The 15,005-nt window shown below is 42.9% G+C and overlaps 1 protein-coding gene across 1 annotated transcript; it reads left to right on the forward strand.

Annotated features, from left to right (window-relative positions):
• Window positions 1-368: 368 nt before the first annotated feature.
• Window positions 369-14,009, forward strand: LOC124010744 (cilia- and flagella-associated protein 47-like). The gene is made up of 10 exons (XM_046323386.1): window positions 369-396; window positions 576-666; window positions 1,203-1,447; window positions 3,780-3,825; window positions 4,014-4,095; window positions 6,395-6,472; window positions 10,030-10,177; window positions 10,334-10,419; window positions 13,474-13,663; window positions 14,002-14,009. The coding sequence occupies exons 1-10, from the start codon at window positions 369-371 to the stop codon at window positions 14,007-14,009; spliced, it is 1,002 nt and encodes a 333-aa protein (XP_046179342.1).
• Window positions 14,010-15,005: the final 996 nt, after the last annotated feature.

Raw genomic sequence — 15,005 nt, forward strand, 5'->3', positions numbered from 1 at the left:
ATCTGACTGTATGGAATTCCTCTGTCTCTATCATTCTGTATCTGACTGTATGGAATTCCTCTGTCTCTATCATTCTGTATCTGACTGTATGGAATTCCTCTGTCTCTATCATTCTGTATCTGACTGTATGGAATTCCTCTGTCTCTATCATTCTGTATCTGACTGTATGGAATTCCTCTGTCTCGATCATTCTTTAACCCTCTGCTGTCCAGGTGACAGAGGGCATCAATGCACTACCCTCCACCAACCAGGAGGTGGCAGACTGCAGTCGCACCCTGACAGTTCAGCAGCTCCACCAAGTAGTCATAGGTGAGAAACGCATGCAGTCTTTGTTTGCATTAGGAATCTTAAGCCCTCTTGTCCCTCCCATGGCTGATGAAGAGAATATTCACAAAAGTAGCATTTTAAAGATGTGAATCAGAGTTTGGTTTCCCCTCCTCCCCTTCCAGGCCCGTCCTTAATAGATTTTGGTGAGGTGTGTGGCCTCAGTGTGTGTGAGGAACCTGGACCTGGTGAACAACCTGCAGGTGTATGTGTGGGTGCAGCTGGAGTTAGACTGCTGTCCTGAGCTGCAGCGCTCCAGCCCCTGTCCCACGTCCTGCCTCCCCTCTCCAGAGCCACCCTGCCCCTCGTCTTAGAGAGCACCAAGCTGGGAAAGTTCCACAAGTTAGTCACTCTGTGTGTGGCTGTTTGTCTGTCTCTCTCTCTCTCTCTCTCTCTCTCTCTCTCTCTCTCTCTCTCTCTCTCTCTCTCTCTTTCTCTGTCTCTCTCTCTCTCTCTCTCTCTCTCTCTCTCTCTCTCTCTCTCTCTCTCTCTCTCTCTCTCTCTCTCTCTCTGTCTCTTTCTCTCTTTCTCTCTCTCTCTCTCTCTCTCTCTCTCTCTCTCTCTCTCTCTCTCTCTCTCTCTCTCTCTCTCTCTCTCTCTTTTTCTCTTTCTCTCTCTCTCTCTCTCTCTCTCTCTCTCTCTCTCTCTCTCTCTCTCTCTCTCTCTGTCTCTCTCTCTCTTGCTCTCGCTCTCTTGCTCTCGCTCTCTCTCTCTTGCTCTCGATCTCTCTTGCTCTCGCTCTCGATCTCTCTCTCTCTTTATATATAGAGGTTTCCTAAATGGATAATTGACAAAACAAATCGAGTCCAATTCTTATTGATTGATTAACTGACTGTCTGGCTGACATTTGACTGGTAGATTCCATCTCCCTCTCCCAGGTCAATCTCCTACACGGTGAATAGTCATCACCGAAGCCATGTCCTGGTTCAGTCCCAGCTGGTCCCTGTGGTCCTCCAGCTGTCCCAGAGCCAGGTGGTCCTGTCCCCTTCCCCCAGCTACCTGGCCCAGTCGGGCTACAGGGGTACTGTGACCCTGGTCAACCCCAGGAACCACCCGGCTGACTTCACCTGGAGGCCCATCATCACAGAGACGGGCCTGGCCTTCTCCATACGCCCAGCCACAGGTAGGCTGTTGCTCTGGGCCTTATCAAAACCACACACTACTGTAGTCTTCTATATGTTCTGTATGGCAATGTACTGTAGTCTAGTCTTTTATATGTTCTGTATGGTGATGTACTGTAGTCTAGTCTTCTATATGTACTGTATGGTGATGTACTGTAGTCTAGTCTTCTATATGTTCTAGAGTCTAGTATTCTATATGTACTGTAGTCTAGTCTTCTATATGTACTGTATGGTGATGTACTGTAGTTGAGTCTTCTATATGTACTGTATGGTGGTGTACTGTAGTCTAGTCTTCTATATGTACTGTATGGTGGTGTACTGTAGTCTAGTCTTCTATATGTTCTGTATGGTGGTGTACTGTAGTCTAGTCTTCTATATGTTCTGTAGTCTAGTCTTCTATATGTACTGTATGGTGATGTACTGTAGTCTAGTCTTCTATATGTACTGTAGTCTAGTCTTCTATATGTACTGCATGGTGATGTACTGTAGTCTAGTCTTCTATATGTACTGTAGTCTAGTCTTCTATATGTACTGTAGTCTAGTCTTCTATATGTACTGTAGTCTAGTCTTCTATATGTACTGTAGTCTAGTCTTCTATATGTACTGTATGGTGGTGTACTGTAGTCTAGTCTTCTATATGTACTGCATGGTGATGTACTGTAGTCTAGTCTTCTATATGTACTGTATGGTGGTGTACTGTAGTCTAGTCTTCTATATGTACTGTATGGTGGTGTACTGTAGTCTAGTCTTCTATATGTACTGCATGGTGATGTACTGTAGTCTAGTCTTCTATATGTACTGTATGGTGGTGTACTGTAGTCTAGTCTTCTATATGTACTGTATGGTGGTGTACTGTAGTCTAGTCTTCTATATGTTCTGTAGTCTAGTCTTCTATATGTACTGCATGGTGATGTACTGTAGTCTAGTCTTCTATATGTTCTGTAGTCTAGTCTTCTATATGTACTGTAGTCTAGTCTTCTATATGTTCTGTAGTCTAGTCTTCTATATGTTCTGTAGTCTAGTCTTCTATATGTTCTGTAGTCTAGTCTTCTATATGTACTGTAGTCTAGTCTTCTATATGTACTGTAGTCTAGTCTTCTATATGTACTGTAGTCTAGTCTTCTATATGTACTGTAGTCTAGTATTCTATATGTACTGTAGTCTAGTCTTCTATATGTACTGTAGTCTAGTCTTCTATATGTACTGCATGGTGATGTACTGTAGTCTAGTCTTCTATATGTACTGTAGTCTAGTCTTCTATATGTACTGCATGGTGATGTACTGTAGTCTAGTCTTCTATATGTACTGTAGTCTAGTCTTCTATATGTACTGTAGTCTAGTCTTCTATATGTACTGTAATCTAGTCTTCTATATGTACTGTAGTCTAGTCTTCTATATGTACTGCATGGTGATGTACTGTAGTCTAGTCTTCTATATGTACTGTAGTCTAGTCTTCTATATGTACTGTACGGGATGTACGTGCCTCTAGTATCGCTCTCTCTCCCTCCCTTTCTCTCCCTACCACCCTCCCTCTCTCTCCCTCCCTTTCTCTCCCTACCACCCTCCCTCTCTCTCTCTCCTCCCACCCTCTCTCTCCCTCCCTCACTCTCTCTCTCTCAACCCCCCCGTCTCCCTCTCTCTCTCTCTCTCTCTCTCTCTCCCTCTCCCTCTCTCTCTCTCCCTCTCTCTCATTCTCTCCCACCCACCCACCCACCCACCCACTCTCTCTCTCTCTCTCTCTCTCTCTCTCTCTCTCTCTCTCTCTCTCTCTCTCTCTCTCTCTCTCTCTCCCTCTCTCTTCCCTCTCCCTCCCTCCTCTGACTCTCCCTCTCTCTCTCTCTCTCTCTCTCTCTCTCTCTCTCTCTCTCTCTCTCTCTCTCTCTCTCTCTCTCTCTCTCTCTCTCTCTCTCTCTCTCTCTCTCTCTCTCTCTCTCTCTCTCTCTCTCTCTCTCTCTCTCTCTCTCTCTCTCTCCCTCTCTTTCCTCCCTCCCTGACCCCCCCTCTCTCTCTCTCTCTCTCTCTCTCCCTCCTCTTCTCTCTGCCAGGTACTGTGGAGGCGTACAGGAGTTAGACTGTGAGGTGATGTGGCATCCCTCTTTCTCCTCTCCTCTGGAGGGACAGTTTGACCTGTGTGTTCACCAGGGAAACACCGCACAGCTACGATGTCTGGCCAAGGTGTGTGTGTGTATCTGTGTGTTTCTGTAGTTGAGGTTCCTGTGATTGTTAATGGAGAGAGAGATCCCATTCCCCTCCCTCCAGCTTGGTTCATCCAGTGTGCAGCTGTCTGAGAAACATCTGGTGTTTGGATCAGTACCTCTCATCTTCCTCCGTCAGGACCGCAACGCTACACAACACAGGACACAACCATGCCTACTTCCAGGTACACACTCCACACCAGGTCTTTGTACCGTTTATACTTGTGTGTGTGTTTTATAGAGGTATAGCGCATTTGTGTGTGTGTGTGTGTGTGTTTGTGTGTGTGTGTGTTTGTGTGTGTGTGTGTGTGTGTGGGGGTATCAGGTGTTGGACGTGTACCCCCTGCCTGGCATGGTGGTGACCCCCACCGAGGGTGTGGTACCTGTGGGGGCAGGCAGAGGTCCAGGTGCACCTCAACCCCGGAGCTGTCATGAAGTTTGACACCAGAGTGGAGGTGAAGGAAACAGACACACAACATATTATAAAGTCTGTACAAACACACAACATATTATAAAGTCTGTACAAACACACAACATATTATAAAGTCTGTACAAACACACAACATATTATAAAGTCTGTACAAACACACAACATATTATAAAGTCTGTACAAACACACAACATATTATAAAGTTCCTACAAACACACAACATATTATAAAGTCTGTACAAACACACAACATATTATAAAGTCTGTACAAACACACAACATATTATAAAGTCTGTACAAACACACAACATATTATAAAGTCCCTACAAACACACAACATATCATAAAGTCTGTACAAACACACAACATATTATAAAGTTCCTACAAACACACAACATATTATAAAGTCTGTACAAACACACAACATATTATAAAGTTCCTACAAACACACAACATATTATAAAGTCTCTACAAACACACAGCATATTATAAAGTCTGTACAAACACACAACATATTATAAAGTTCCTACAAACACACAACATATTATAAAGTCTGTACAAACACACAACATATTATAAAGTCTGTACAAACACACAACATATTATAAAGTCTGTACAAACACACAGCATATTATAAAGTCTGTACAAACACACAACATATTATAAAGTTCCTACAAACACACAACATATTATAAAGTCTGTACAAACACACAACATATTATAAAGTCTGTACAAACACACAACATATTATAAAGTTCCTACAAACACACAACATATTATAAAGTCTGTACAAACACACAACATATTATAAAGTCCCTACAAACACACAACATATTATAAAGTCTGTACAAACACACAACATATTATAAAGTCTGTACAAACACACAACATATTATAAAGTCTGTACAAACACACAACATATTATAAAGTTCCTACAAACACACAACATATTATAATGTCTCTACAAACACACAGCATATTATAAAGTCTGTACAAACACACAACATATCATAAAGTCTCTACAAACACACAACATATCATAAAGTCTCTACAAACACACAGCATATTATAAAGTCTGTACAAACACACAACATATCATAAAGTCTGTACAAACACACAACATATTATAAAGTCTGTACAAAAACACAACATATTATAAAGTCTGTACAAAAACACAACATATCATAAAGTCTGTACAAACACACAACATATTATAGTCTCGACAAACACACAACATATCATAAAGTCTCTACAAACACACAACATATTATAAAGTCTGTACAAACACACAACATATTATAAAGTCTCTACAAACACACAACATATTATAGTCTCTACAAACACACAACATATTATAAAGTCTCAAACATGTGGAAAGACAATGTAGACCTACAGTAGATTAGACACCTACAGTAGATTAGACACCTACAGTAGATTAGACACCTACAGTAGATTAGACAACTACAGTAGATTAGACACCTACAATAGATTAGACACCTACAGTAGATTAGACACCTACAATAGATTAGACACCTACAGTAGATTAGACACCTACAATAGATTAGACAACTACAGTAGATTAGACACCTACAATAGATTAGACACCTACAGTAGATTAGACACCTACAGTAGATTAGAAACCTACAGTAGATTAGGCAACTACAGTAGATTAGACAATTATAACCTCTAGTCTTATCTGTCATTATTTCAGAAACCTAAATAACCTCTAGTCTTATCTGTCATTATTTCAGAAACCTAAATAACCTCTAGTCTTATCTGTCATTATTTCAGAACCCTAAATAACCTCTAGTCTTATCTGTCATTATTTCAGAAACCTAAATAACCTCTAGTCTTATCTGTCATTATTTCTGAACCCTAAATAACCTCTAGTCTTATCTGTCATTATTTCAGAAACCTAAATAACCTCTAGTCTTATCTGTCATTATTTCAGAAACCTAAATAACCTCTAGTCTTATCTGTCATTATTTCAGAACCCTAAATAACCTCTAGTCTTATCTGTCATTATTTCAGAAACCTAAATAACCTCTAGTCTTATCTGTCATTATTTCAGAACCCTAAATAACCTCTAGTCTTATCTGTCATTATTTCAGAAACCTAAATAACCTCTAGTCTTATCTGTCATTATTTCAGAACCCTAAATAACCTCTAGTCTTATCTGTCATTATTTCAGAACCCTAAATAACCTCTAGTCTTATCTGTCATTATTTCAGAAACCTAAATAACCTCTAGTCTTATCTGTCATTATTTCAGAAACCCAGATAGTCATGATGGATGAGCTTGTCTAACGAGGTGTGTGTGTTGCAGATAGCTCTAAGGAACATGAAATCTCTGGAGCTGAGAGTGGGCGGGTCTGTCGAGCCCCCCCTGGTGGACATCAATGTGGTGAGTTCATATGTGGAGCCCCCTGGTGGACATCAATGTGGTGAGTTCATATGTGGAGCCCCCCCTGGTGAACATCAACGTGGTGAGTTCATATGTCAACCCCCCCCCCCTGGTGAACATCAACGTGGTGAGTTCATATGTCAACCCCCTGGTGAACATCAACGTGGTGAGTTCATGTCATTGTTTTTTTGGACAGCAGTGGCTTCTTCAGTGGAGTCCTCCCATGAACACCATTCTTGTTTAGTGTTTTACGTATCGTAGACTCGTCAACAGAGATGTTAGCATGTTCCAGAGATTTCTGAAAGTCTTTAGCTGACACTCTAGGATTCTTCTTAACCTCATTGAGCATTCTGCGCTGTGCTCTTGCAGTAATCTTTGCAGGACGGCCACTCCTAGGGAGAGTAGCAACAGTGCTGAACTTTCTCCATTTATAAACTATTTGTCTTACCGTGAACTGATGAACATCAAGACTTTTAGAGATACTTTTGTAACCCTTTCCAGCTTTATGCAGGTCAACAATTCTAAATCTGAGTTCTTCTGAGATCTCTCTTGTTCGAGACATGGTTCCCATCAGGCAATGCTTCTTGTGAATAGCAAACTCACATTTTGTGAGTGTTTTTATAGGACAGGGCAGCTCTAACCAACATCTCCAAACTCATCTCATTGATTGGTCTCCAGGTTAGCTGACCCCTGACTCCAATTATCTTTTGGAGAAGTCATTAGCCTGGGGGTTCACATACCTTTTCCAACCTACACTGTGAATGTTTAAATGATGTAATCAATATGGACAAGAAAAATACAATAATTGGTGTGTTATTAGTTTAAGCAGACTGTGTTGTCTGTTGTTGTGACCTAGATGAAGATCAGATCAAATGTGATGACCAATTTATTCAGAAATCCAGGTCATTCCAAAGTGTTCACATACTTTTTCTTGCCACTGTGTGTGTCTGTGTGTGTGTGTGTGTGTGTGTGTGTCTGTGTGTGTGTGTGTGTGTGTGTGTGTGTGTGTGTGTGTGTGTGTGTGTGTGTGTGTGTGTGTGTGTGTGTGTGTGTGTGTGTGTGTGTGTGTGTGTGTGTGTGTGTGTGTGTGTGTGTGTGTGTGTGTGTGTGTGTGTGTGTCTGTGTGTGTCTGTCTGTCTGTCTGTCTGTCTGTCTGTCTGTCTGTCTGTCTGTCTGTCTGTCTGTCTGTCTGTCTGTCTGTCTGTGTGTCTGTGTGTGTGTGTGTGTGTGTGTGTGTGTGTGTGTGTGTGTGTGTGTGTGTGTGTGTGTGTGTGTGTGTGTGTGTGTGTGTGTGTGTGTGTGTGTACAAAACACACACTACAGCAGAGCATAACAGCGTGTCCTGAATATGCCCTGTCAGGAACACACTACAGCAGAGTCTCTAGTCCTTTTCTGCTGAGTTGTAGAAAACAAACAATCCGTACCAATTCATCATAACAACAAAGTCTGCTGCTTCCTGCCTTGAAATGAATGGAAACCCCTTTTCCAACAGAACCAGATGAATGTGGTGGTGTTCACTGCCTTGAAATGAGCAGGTGGTTCACACACAAAAATAGACAACTTTGTGTGTGTGAGTAGTCCTTTTTCCTTTTGGCAATGGCGAGTTCTTTAAAAAAAAAATCAGAATTGACATGTTTTCCTTTGGAGTGTTTGTCTCAGCCCCTTAGCTGGGCTCTGTAGAATGAGCTGCTGGGCTCTGTAGAATGAGCTGCTGGGCTCTGTAGAATGAGCTGCTGGGCTCTGTAGAATGAGCTGCTGGGCTCTGTAGAATGAGCTGCTGGGCTCTGTAGAATGAGCTGCTGGGCTCTGTAGAATGAGCTGCTGGGCTCTGTAGAATGAGCTGCTGGGCTCTGTAGAATGAGCTGCTGGGCTCTGTAGAATGAGCTGCTGGGCTCTGTAGAATGAGCTGCTGGGCTCTGTAGAATGAGCTGCTGGGCTCTGTAGAATGAGCTGCTGGGCTCTGTAGAATGAGCTTCTGGGCTCTGTAGAATGAGCTGCTGGGCTCTGTAGAATGAGTTGCTGGGCTCTGTAGAATGAGCTGCTGGGCTCTGTAGAATGAGTTGCTGGGCTCTGTAGAATGAGCTTCTGGGCTCTGTAGAATGAGCTGCTGGGCTCTGTAGAATGAGCTGCTGGGCTCTGTAGAATGAGCTGCTGGGCTCTGTAGAATGAGCTGCTGGGCTCTGTAGAATGAGCTTCTGGGCTCTGTAGAATGAGCTGCTGGGCTCTGTAGAATGAGCTGCTGGGCCACACAGGCTTTGAAGAGGGCAGGCCACGCTTACAGCTGGATCCAACTGGATCCTCCCTCTCCTTTAACTGGATCCTCCCTCTCCTTTAACTGGATCCTCCCTCTCCTTTAACTGGATCCTCCCTCTCCTTTAACTGGATCCTCCCTCTCCTTTAACTGGATCCTCCCTCTCCTTTAACTGGATCCTCCCTCTCCTTTAACTGGATCCTCCCTATCTTTTAACTGGATCCTCCCAGAGGAGAGCAGAGCTGAGCTGTTCAAGTTTTTTTTTGCCACAGTCAGAAAACAAAACATTCAACTCAGTCTGTAAAATATTTAGACTATTCCTCCTCTCAGAAACATCTCTTATCCTCCTCCTCCTCTCAGAAACATCTCTTATCCTCCTCCTCCTCTCAGAAACATCTCTTATCCTCCTCCTCCTCTCAGAAACATCTCTTATCCCCCTCCTCCTCTCAGAAACATCTCTTATCCTCCTCCTCCTCTCAGAAACATCTCTTATCCTCCTCCTCCTCTCAGAAACATCTCTTATCCTCCTCCTCTCAGAAACATCTCTTATCCTCCTCCTCCTCTCAGAAACATCTCTTATCCTCCTCCTCTCAGAAACATCTCTTATCCTCATCCTCTCAGACACATCTCTCCATCTTAGTTATCCTCCTCCTCGTCTCAGAAACATCTCTCCATCTTAGTTATCCTCCTCCTCCTCCTCTTAGAAACATCTATCCATCTTAGTTATCCTCCTCCTCTTCTCAGAAACATCTCTTATCCTCCTCCTCCTGTCAGAAACATCTCTCCATCTTAGTTATCCTCCTCGTTTTAGAAACATCTCTCCATCTTAGTTATCCTCCTCCTCCTCCTCTTAGAAACATCTCTCCATCTTAGTTATCCTCCTCCTCTCAGAAACATCTCTTATCCTCCTCCTCCTCTCAGAAACATCTCTTATCCTCCTCCTCCTCTCAGAAACATCTCTTATCCTCCTCCTCCTCTCAGAAACATCTCTTATCCTCCTCCTCCTCTCAGAAACATCTCTTATCCTCCTCCTCTCAGAAACATCTCTCCATCTTAGTTATCCTCCTCCTCTCAGAAACATCTCTCCATCTTAGTTATCCTCCTCCTCCTCTTAGAAACATATCTCCATCTTAGTTATCCTCCTCCTCTTCTCAGAAACATCTCTCCACCTTAGTTATCCTCCTCCTCTCAGAAACATCTCTTCATCTTTGTTATCCTCCTCCTCTCAGAAACATCTCTTCATCTTTGTTATCCTCCTCCTCTCAGAAACATCTCTTCATCTTTGTTATCCTCCTCCTCCTCTCAGAAATCCTTCCTGTTCCACGGGGTGTATTCTGGTTCCAGTCGTGGCGTTCCGTTCTCCCTGAGGAACCGATCCTCTGCCCTGGCCCGGGTCCAGTTTGACCTGTCAGAACACACTGACTTCACCATCCACTTCCCTCCACACTCTGCAGGTCGGTATTTGATTGATTGATTGATAGACACATTGACTGTGACTGAAATGCTCTGAGAAGATAGACTATCATAAACTGTCAGCCTAGTTCCATTTAGATGTATGGATTACTAAACTGGAGGCCTAATATTGAGAGCCAGGTGTTGGTGTGCTGCAGGTACGAGCCAGGAGCCAGACGTGTTTGTGATGGATTTACAGGGGCAGCAGACTGCCCAGTGTTGCCTGGTGTTCTCCCCTAAACAAGTAAGGGCTCCGTCCTCCCTCCTCTGTTTTCATTATCCCTCATCTATACTCATTTTCACCTATTAATCACCAGCACATCAACCACCTTCCACAGTACTCCACCTACATCTGTGTCTATTAATCACTAACACATCAACCACCTTCCACAGTACTCCACCTACATCTATCTGTGTCTATTAATCACTAACACATCAACCACCTTCCACAGTACTCCACCTACATCTGTGTCTATTAATCACTAACACATCAACCACCTTCCACAGTACTCCACCTACATCTGTGTCTATTAATCACTAACACATCAACCACCTTCCACAGTACTCCACCTACATCTGTGTCTATTAATCACTAACACATCAACCACCTTCCACAGTACTCCACCTACATCTGTGTCTATTAATCACTAACACATCAACCACCTTCCACAGTACTCCACCTACATCTGTGTCTATTAATCACTAACACATCAACCACCTTCCACAGTACTCCACCTACATCTATCTGTGTCTATTAATCACTAACACATCAATCACCTTCCACAGTACTCCACCTACATCTATCTGTGTCTATTAATCACTAACACATCAACCACCTTCCACAGTACTCCACCTACATCTGTGTCTATTAATCACCAACACATCAATCACCTTCCACAGTACTCCACCTACATCTATCTGTGTCTATTAATCACTAACACATCAACCACCTTCCACAGTACTCCACCTACATCTATCTGTGTCTATTAATCACTAACACATCAACCACCTTCCACAGTACTCCACCTACATCTATCTGTGTCTATTAATCACTAACACATCAACCACCTTCCACAGTACTCCACCTACATCTATCTGTGTCTATTAATCACTAACACTTCAACCACCTTCCACAGTACTCCACCTACATCTATCTGTGTCTATTAATCACTAACACATCAATCACCTTCCACAGTACTCCACCTACATCTGTGTCTATTAATCACTAACACATCAACCACCTTCCACAGTACTCCACCTACATCTATCTGTGTCTATTAATCACTAACACATCAACCACCTTCCACAGTACTCCACCTACATCTGTGTCTATTAATCACTAACACATCAACCACCTTCCACAGTACTCCACCTACATCTGTGTCTATTAATCACTAACACATCAACCACCTTCCACAGTACTCCACCTACATCTATCTGTGTCTATTAATCACTAACACATCAACCACCTTCCACAGTACTCCACCTACATCTGTGTCTATTAATCACTAACACATCAACCACCTTCCACAGTACTCCACCTACATCTGTGTCTATTAATCACTAACACATCAACCACCTTCCACAGTACTCCACCTACATCTGTGTCTATTAATCACTAACACATCAATCACCTTCCACAGTACTCCACCTACATCTGTGTCTATTAATCACTAACACATCAACCACCTTCCACAGTACTCCACCTACATCTGTGTCTATTAATCACTAACACATCAACCACCTTCCACAGTACTCCACCTACATCTATCTGTGTCTATTAATCACTAACACATCAACCACCTTCCACAGTACTCCACCTACATCTGTGTCTATTAATCACTAACATATCAACCACCTTCCACAGTACTCCACCTACATCTATCTGTGTCTATTAATCACTAACACATCAACCACCTTCCACAGTACTCCACCTACATCTATCTGTGTCTATTAATCACTAACACATCAACCACCTTCCACAGTACTCCACCTACATCTGTGTCTATTAATCACTAACACATCAACCACCTTCTACAGTACTCCACCTACATCTGTGTCTATTAATCACTAACACATCAGCCACCTTCCACAGTACTCCACCTACATCTATCTGTGTCTATTAATCACCAGCACATCAACCACCTTCCACAGTACTCCACCTACATCTGTGTCTATTAATCACTAACACATCAACCACCTTCCACAGTACTCCACCTACATCTATCTGTGTCTATTAATCACTAACACATCAACCACCTTCCACAGTACTCCACCTACATCTATCTGTGTCTATTAATCACTAACACATCAACCACCTTCCACAGTACTCCACCTACATCTGTGTCTATTAATCACTAACACATCAACCACCTTCCACAGTACTCCACCTACATCTATCTGTGTCTATTAATCACTAACACATCAACCACCTTCCACAGTACTCCACCTACATCTGTGTCTATTAATCACTAACACATCAACCACCTTCCACAGTACTCCACCTACATCTGTGTCTATTAATCACTAACACATCAACCACCTTCCACAGTACTCCACCTACATCTATCTGTGTCTATTAATCACTAACACATCAACCACCTTCCACAGTACTCCACCTACATCTATCTGTGTCTATTAATCACTAACACATCAACCACCTTCCACAGTACTCCACCTACATCTATCTGTGTCTATTAATCACTAACACATCAACCACCTTCCACAGTACTCCACCTACATCTGTGTCTATTAATCACTAACACATCAATCACCTTCCACAGTACTCCACCTACATCTATCTGTGTCTATTAATCACTAACACATCAACCACCTTCCACAGTACTCCACCTACATCTGTGTCTATTAATCACTAACACATCAACCACCTTCCACAGTACTCCACCTACATCTGTGTCTATTAATCACTAACACATCAACCACCTTCCACAGTACTCCACCTACATCTGTGTCTATTAATCACTAACATATCAACCACCTTCCACAGTACTCCACCTACATCTATCTGTGTCTATTAATCACTAACACATCAATCACCTTCCACAGTACTCCACCTACATCTATCTGTGTCTATTAATCACTAACACATCAACCACCTTCCACAGTACTCCACCTACATCTGTGTTTATAATAGACATGTTTTCCCTGAACACAGAGACATCAAGGATAAGTTCTCTCCACCATAATCATGATCCTAACCTCACCATTACACCAAACTGAACTGACCCAAACCCCATCCCATCTCTATCAGTCGGTAGTTCCTGTGTTTGTCCTGCAGGTGGCAGCGTATGACTTCAACCTGCCTGTGACGGTCAACGGTGTGGGCATGCCTCCCTTCTCCTCTTCCTTCTCCTCCGACCCTCCCAACTCTGTCCCCAAGTCCTCCTCTTCCCGGGACCAACACATCGTCACCCCGCGCCCGCTGCCCATCGCCATGGAGACGCTATCACGCAGGGTGCAGGCCACAGGTTAGAGGGGTGGAGATACGGGGTCAGAAAGTGTGTCAGTTGCCTGCCTGAACCATTGGCCTGAACAGATGGACTGAGATGTTCTGTCCCTGCAGTATACTTAATATATATATATTTATTTTTTATAAAACTTTTCTTGCTGCTTTTCCTTGACAGGAAACAAACAACAGACAAAAACAAGAAACAACTTAACATTTACATACATTTCCACAAACATCAATGAAATCACACTCTCTCAGACCTACCTGTTCCCACTGTATCCACATCCAACGTTGTTTCCAATACTTGTAAGACTCCATATGACCTCACAATGTGCTATGTTGTTTCTGTCCCTGCAGTATATTAGACAGTAATGACACTACACACTCAGCATTCCATAGTGCTCTGAGATAAGACAATAGGTTGAAGGTAAGAGTGGTTTAGGAGCTGTGATAAGACAATAGGTTGAAGATAAGACTGGTTTAGGAGCTGAGAAAAGACAATAGGTTGAAGATAAGAGTGTTTTAGGAGCTGAGATAAGACAATAGGTTGAAAATAAGAGTGGTTTAGGAGCTGAGATAAGACAATAGGTTGAAGATAAGAGTGGTTTAGGAGCTGTGATAAGACAATAGATTGAAGATAAGAGTGTTTTAGGAGCTGAGATGAGACAATAGATTGAAGATAAGAATGGTTTAGGAGCTGTGTAATTAGCACTTAAGATATTCTGTCCCTGTGTGTCCCTCAGCCCTGTGTGTCCCGCTGGAGATGTCCCCATCAAGTCTCCAGTTTGATCTGGAGCCCTTTAGCTCAGTCACTGCTACCTCACAAACTCAGGTAGCTACTGTCACCTCACCACTCCACCAACTACTAAAGCAGGTAGATTCTGAATGGCAGATGTTTCTCATGGCTGGCAGAGAGAAAGAGCTTGATATTCCCAACTGAGAGGCAGTTTGTGTGTTGTTGGGCTGAGCTACAACCAGCTGGAAGCTCTTCTCATCTGTTGTCTCCAGACCGTAGAGCTGAGGAACGTGTCTGACAAGAGGGTGAGCTGGAGGATTGACTGCAGCGCTGCAGTAACACCAGGAGGGGGCAGTAGCACCAGCAGCAATGAGGGACTGTTCACTGTCTGTCCTACCGCTGGGACACTGGAGCCATTGCAGTGTGTGTCTGTCACTGTCTCCCTCTCTCCTGAGAGAGTCCCACCAGGTTAACCCCTCTCTCACCTCACCCTCAGAGCTCACTTTTGGTGGACAGTTAATATAATTATAATAACAACACTCCAAAGTTCATCGTTCTTTATTTTATTTAACATGACAAGTCAGTTAAGAGCAAATTATTATTTACAATGACGGCCAAACCTGGA

The sequence above is a fragment of the Oncorhynchus gorbuscha genome, linkage group LG23 (genome assembly GCF_021184085.1).
Source record: "Oncorhynchus gorbuscha isolate QuinsamMale2020 ecotype Even-year linkage group LG23, OgorEven_v1.0, whole genome shotgun sequence".
In the NCBI taxonomy this organism is placed as follows: domain Eukaryota; kingdom Metazoa; phylum Chordata; class Actinopteri; order Salmoniformes; family Salmonidae; genus Oncorhynchus; species Oncorhynchus gorbuscha.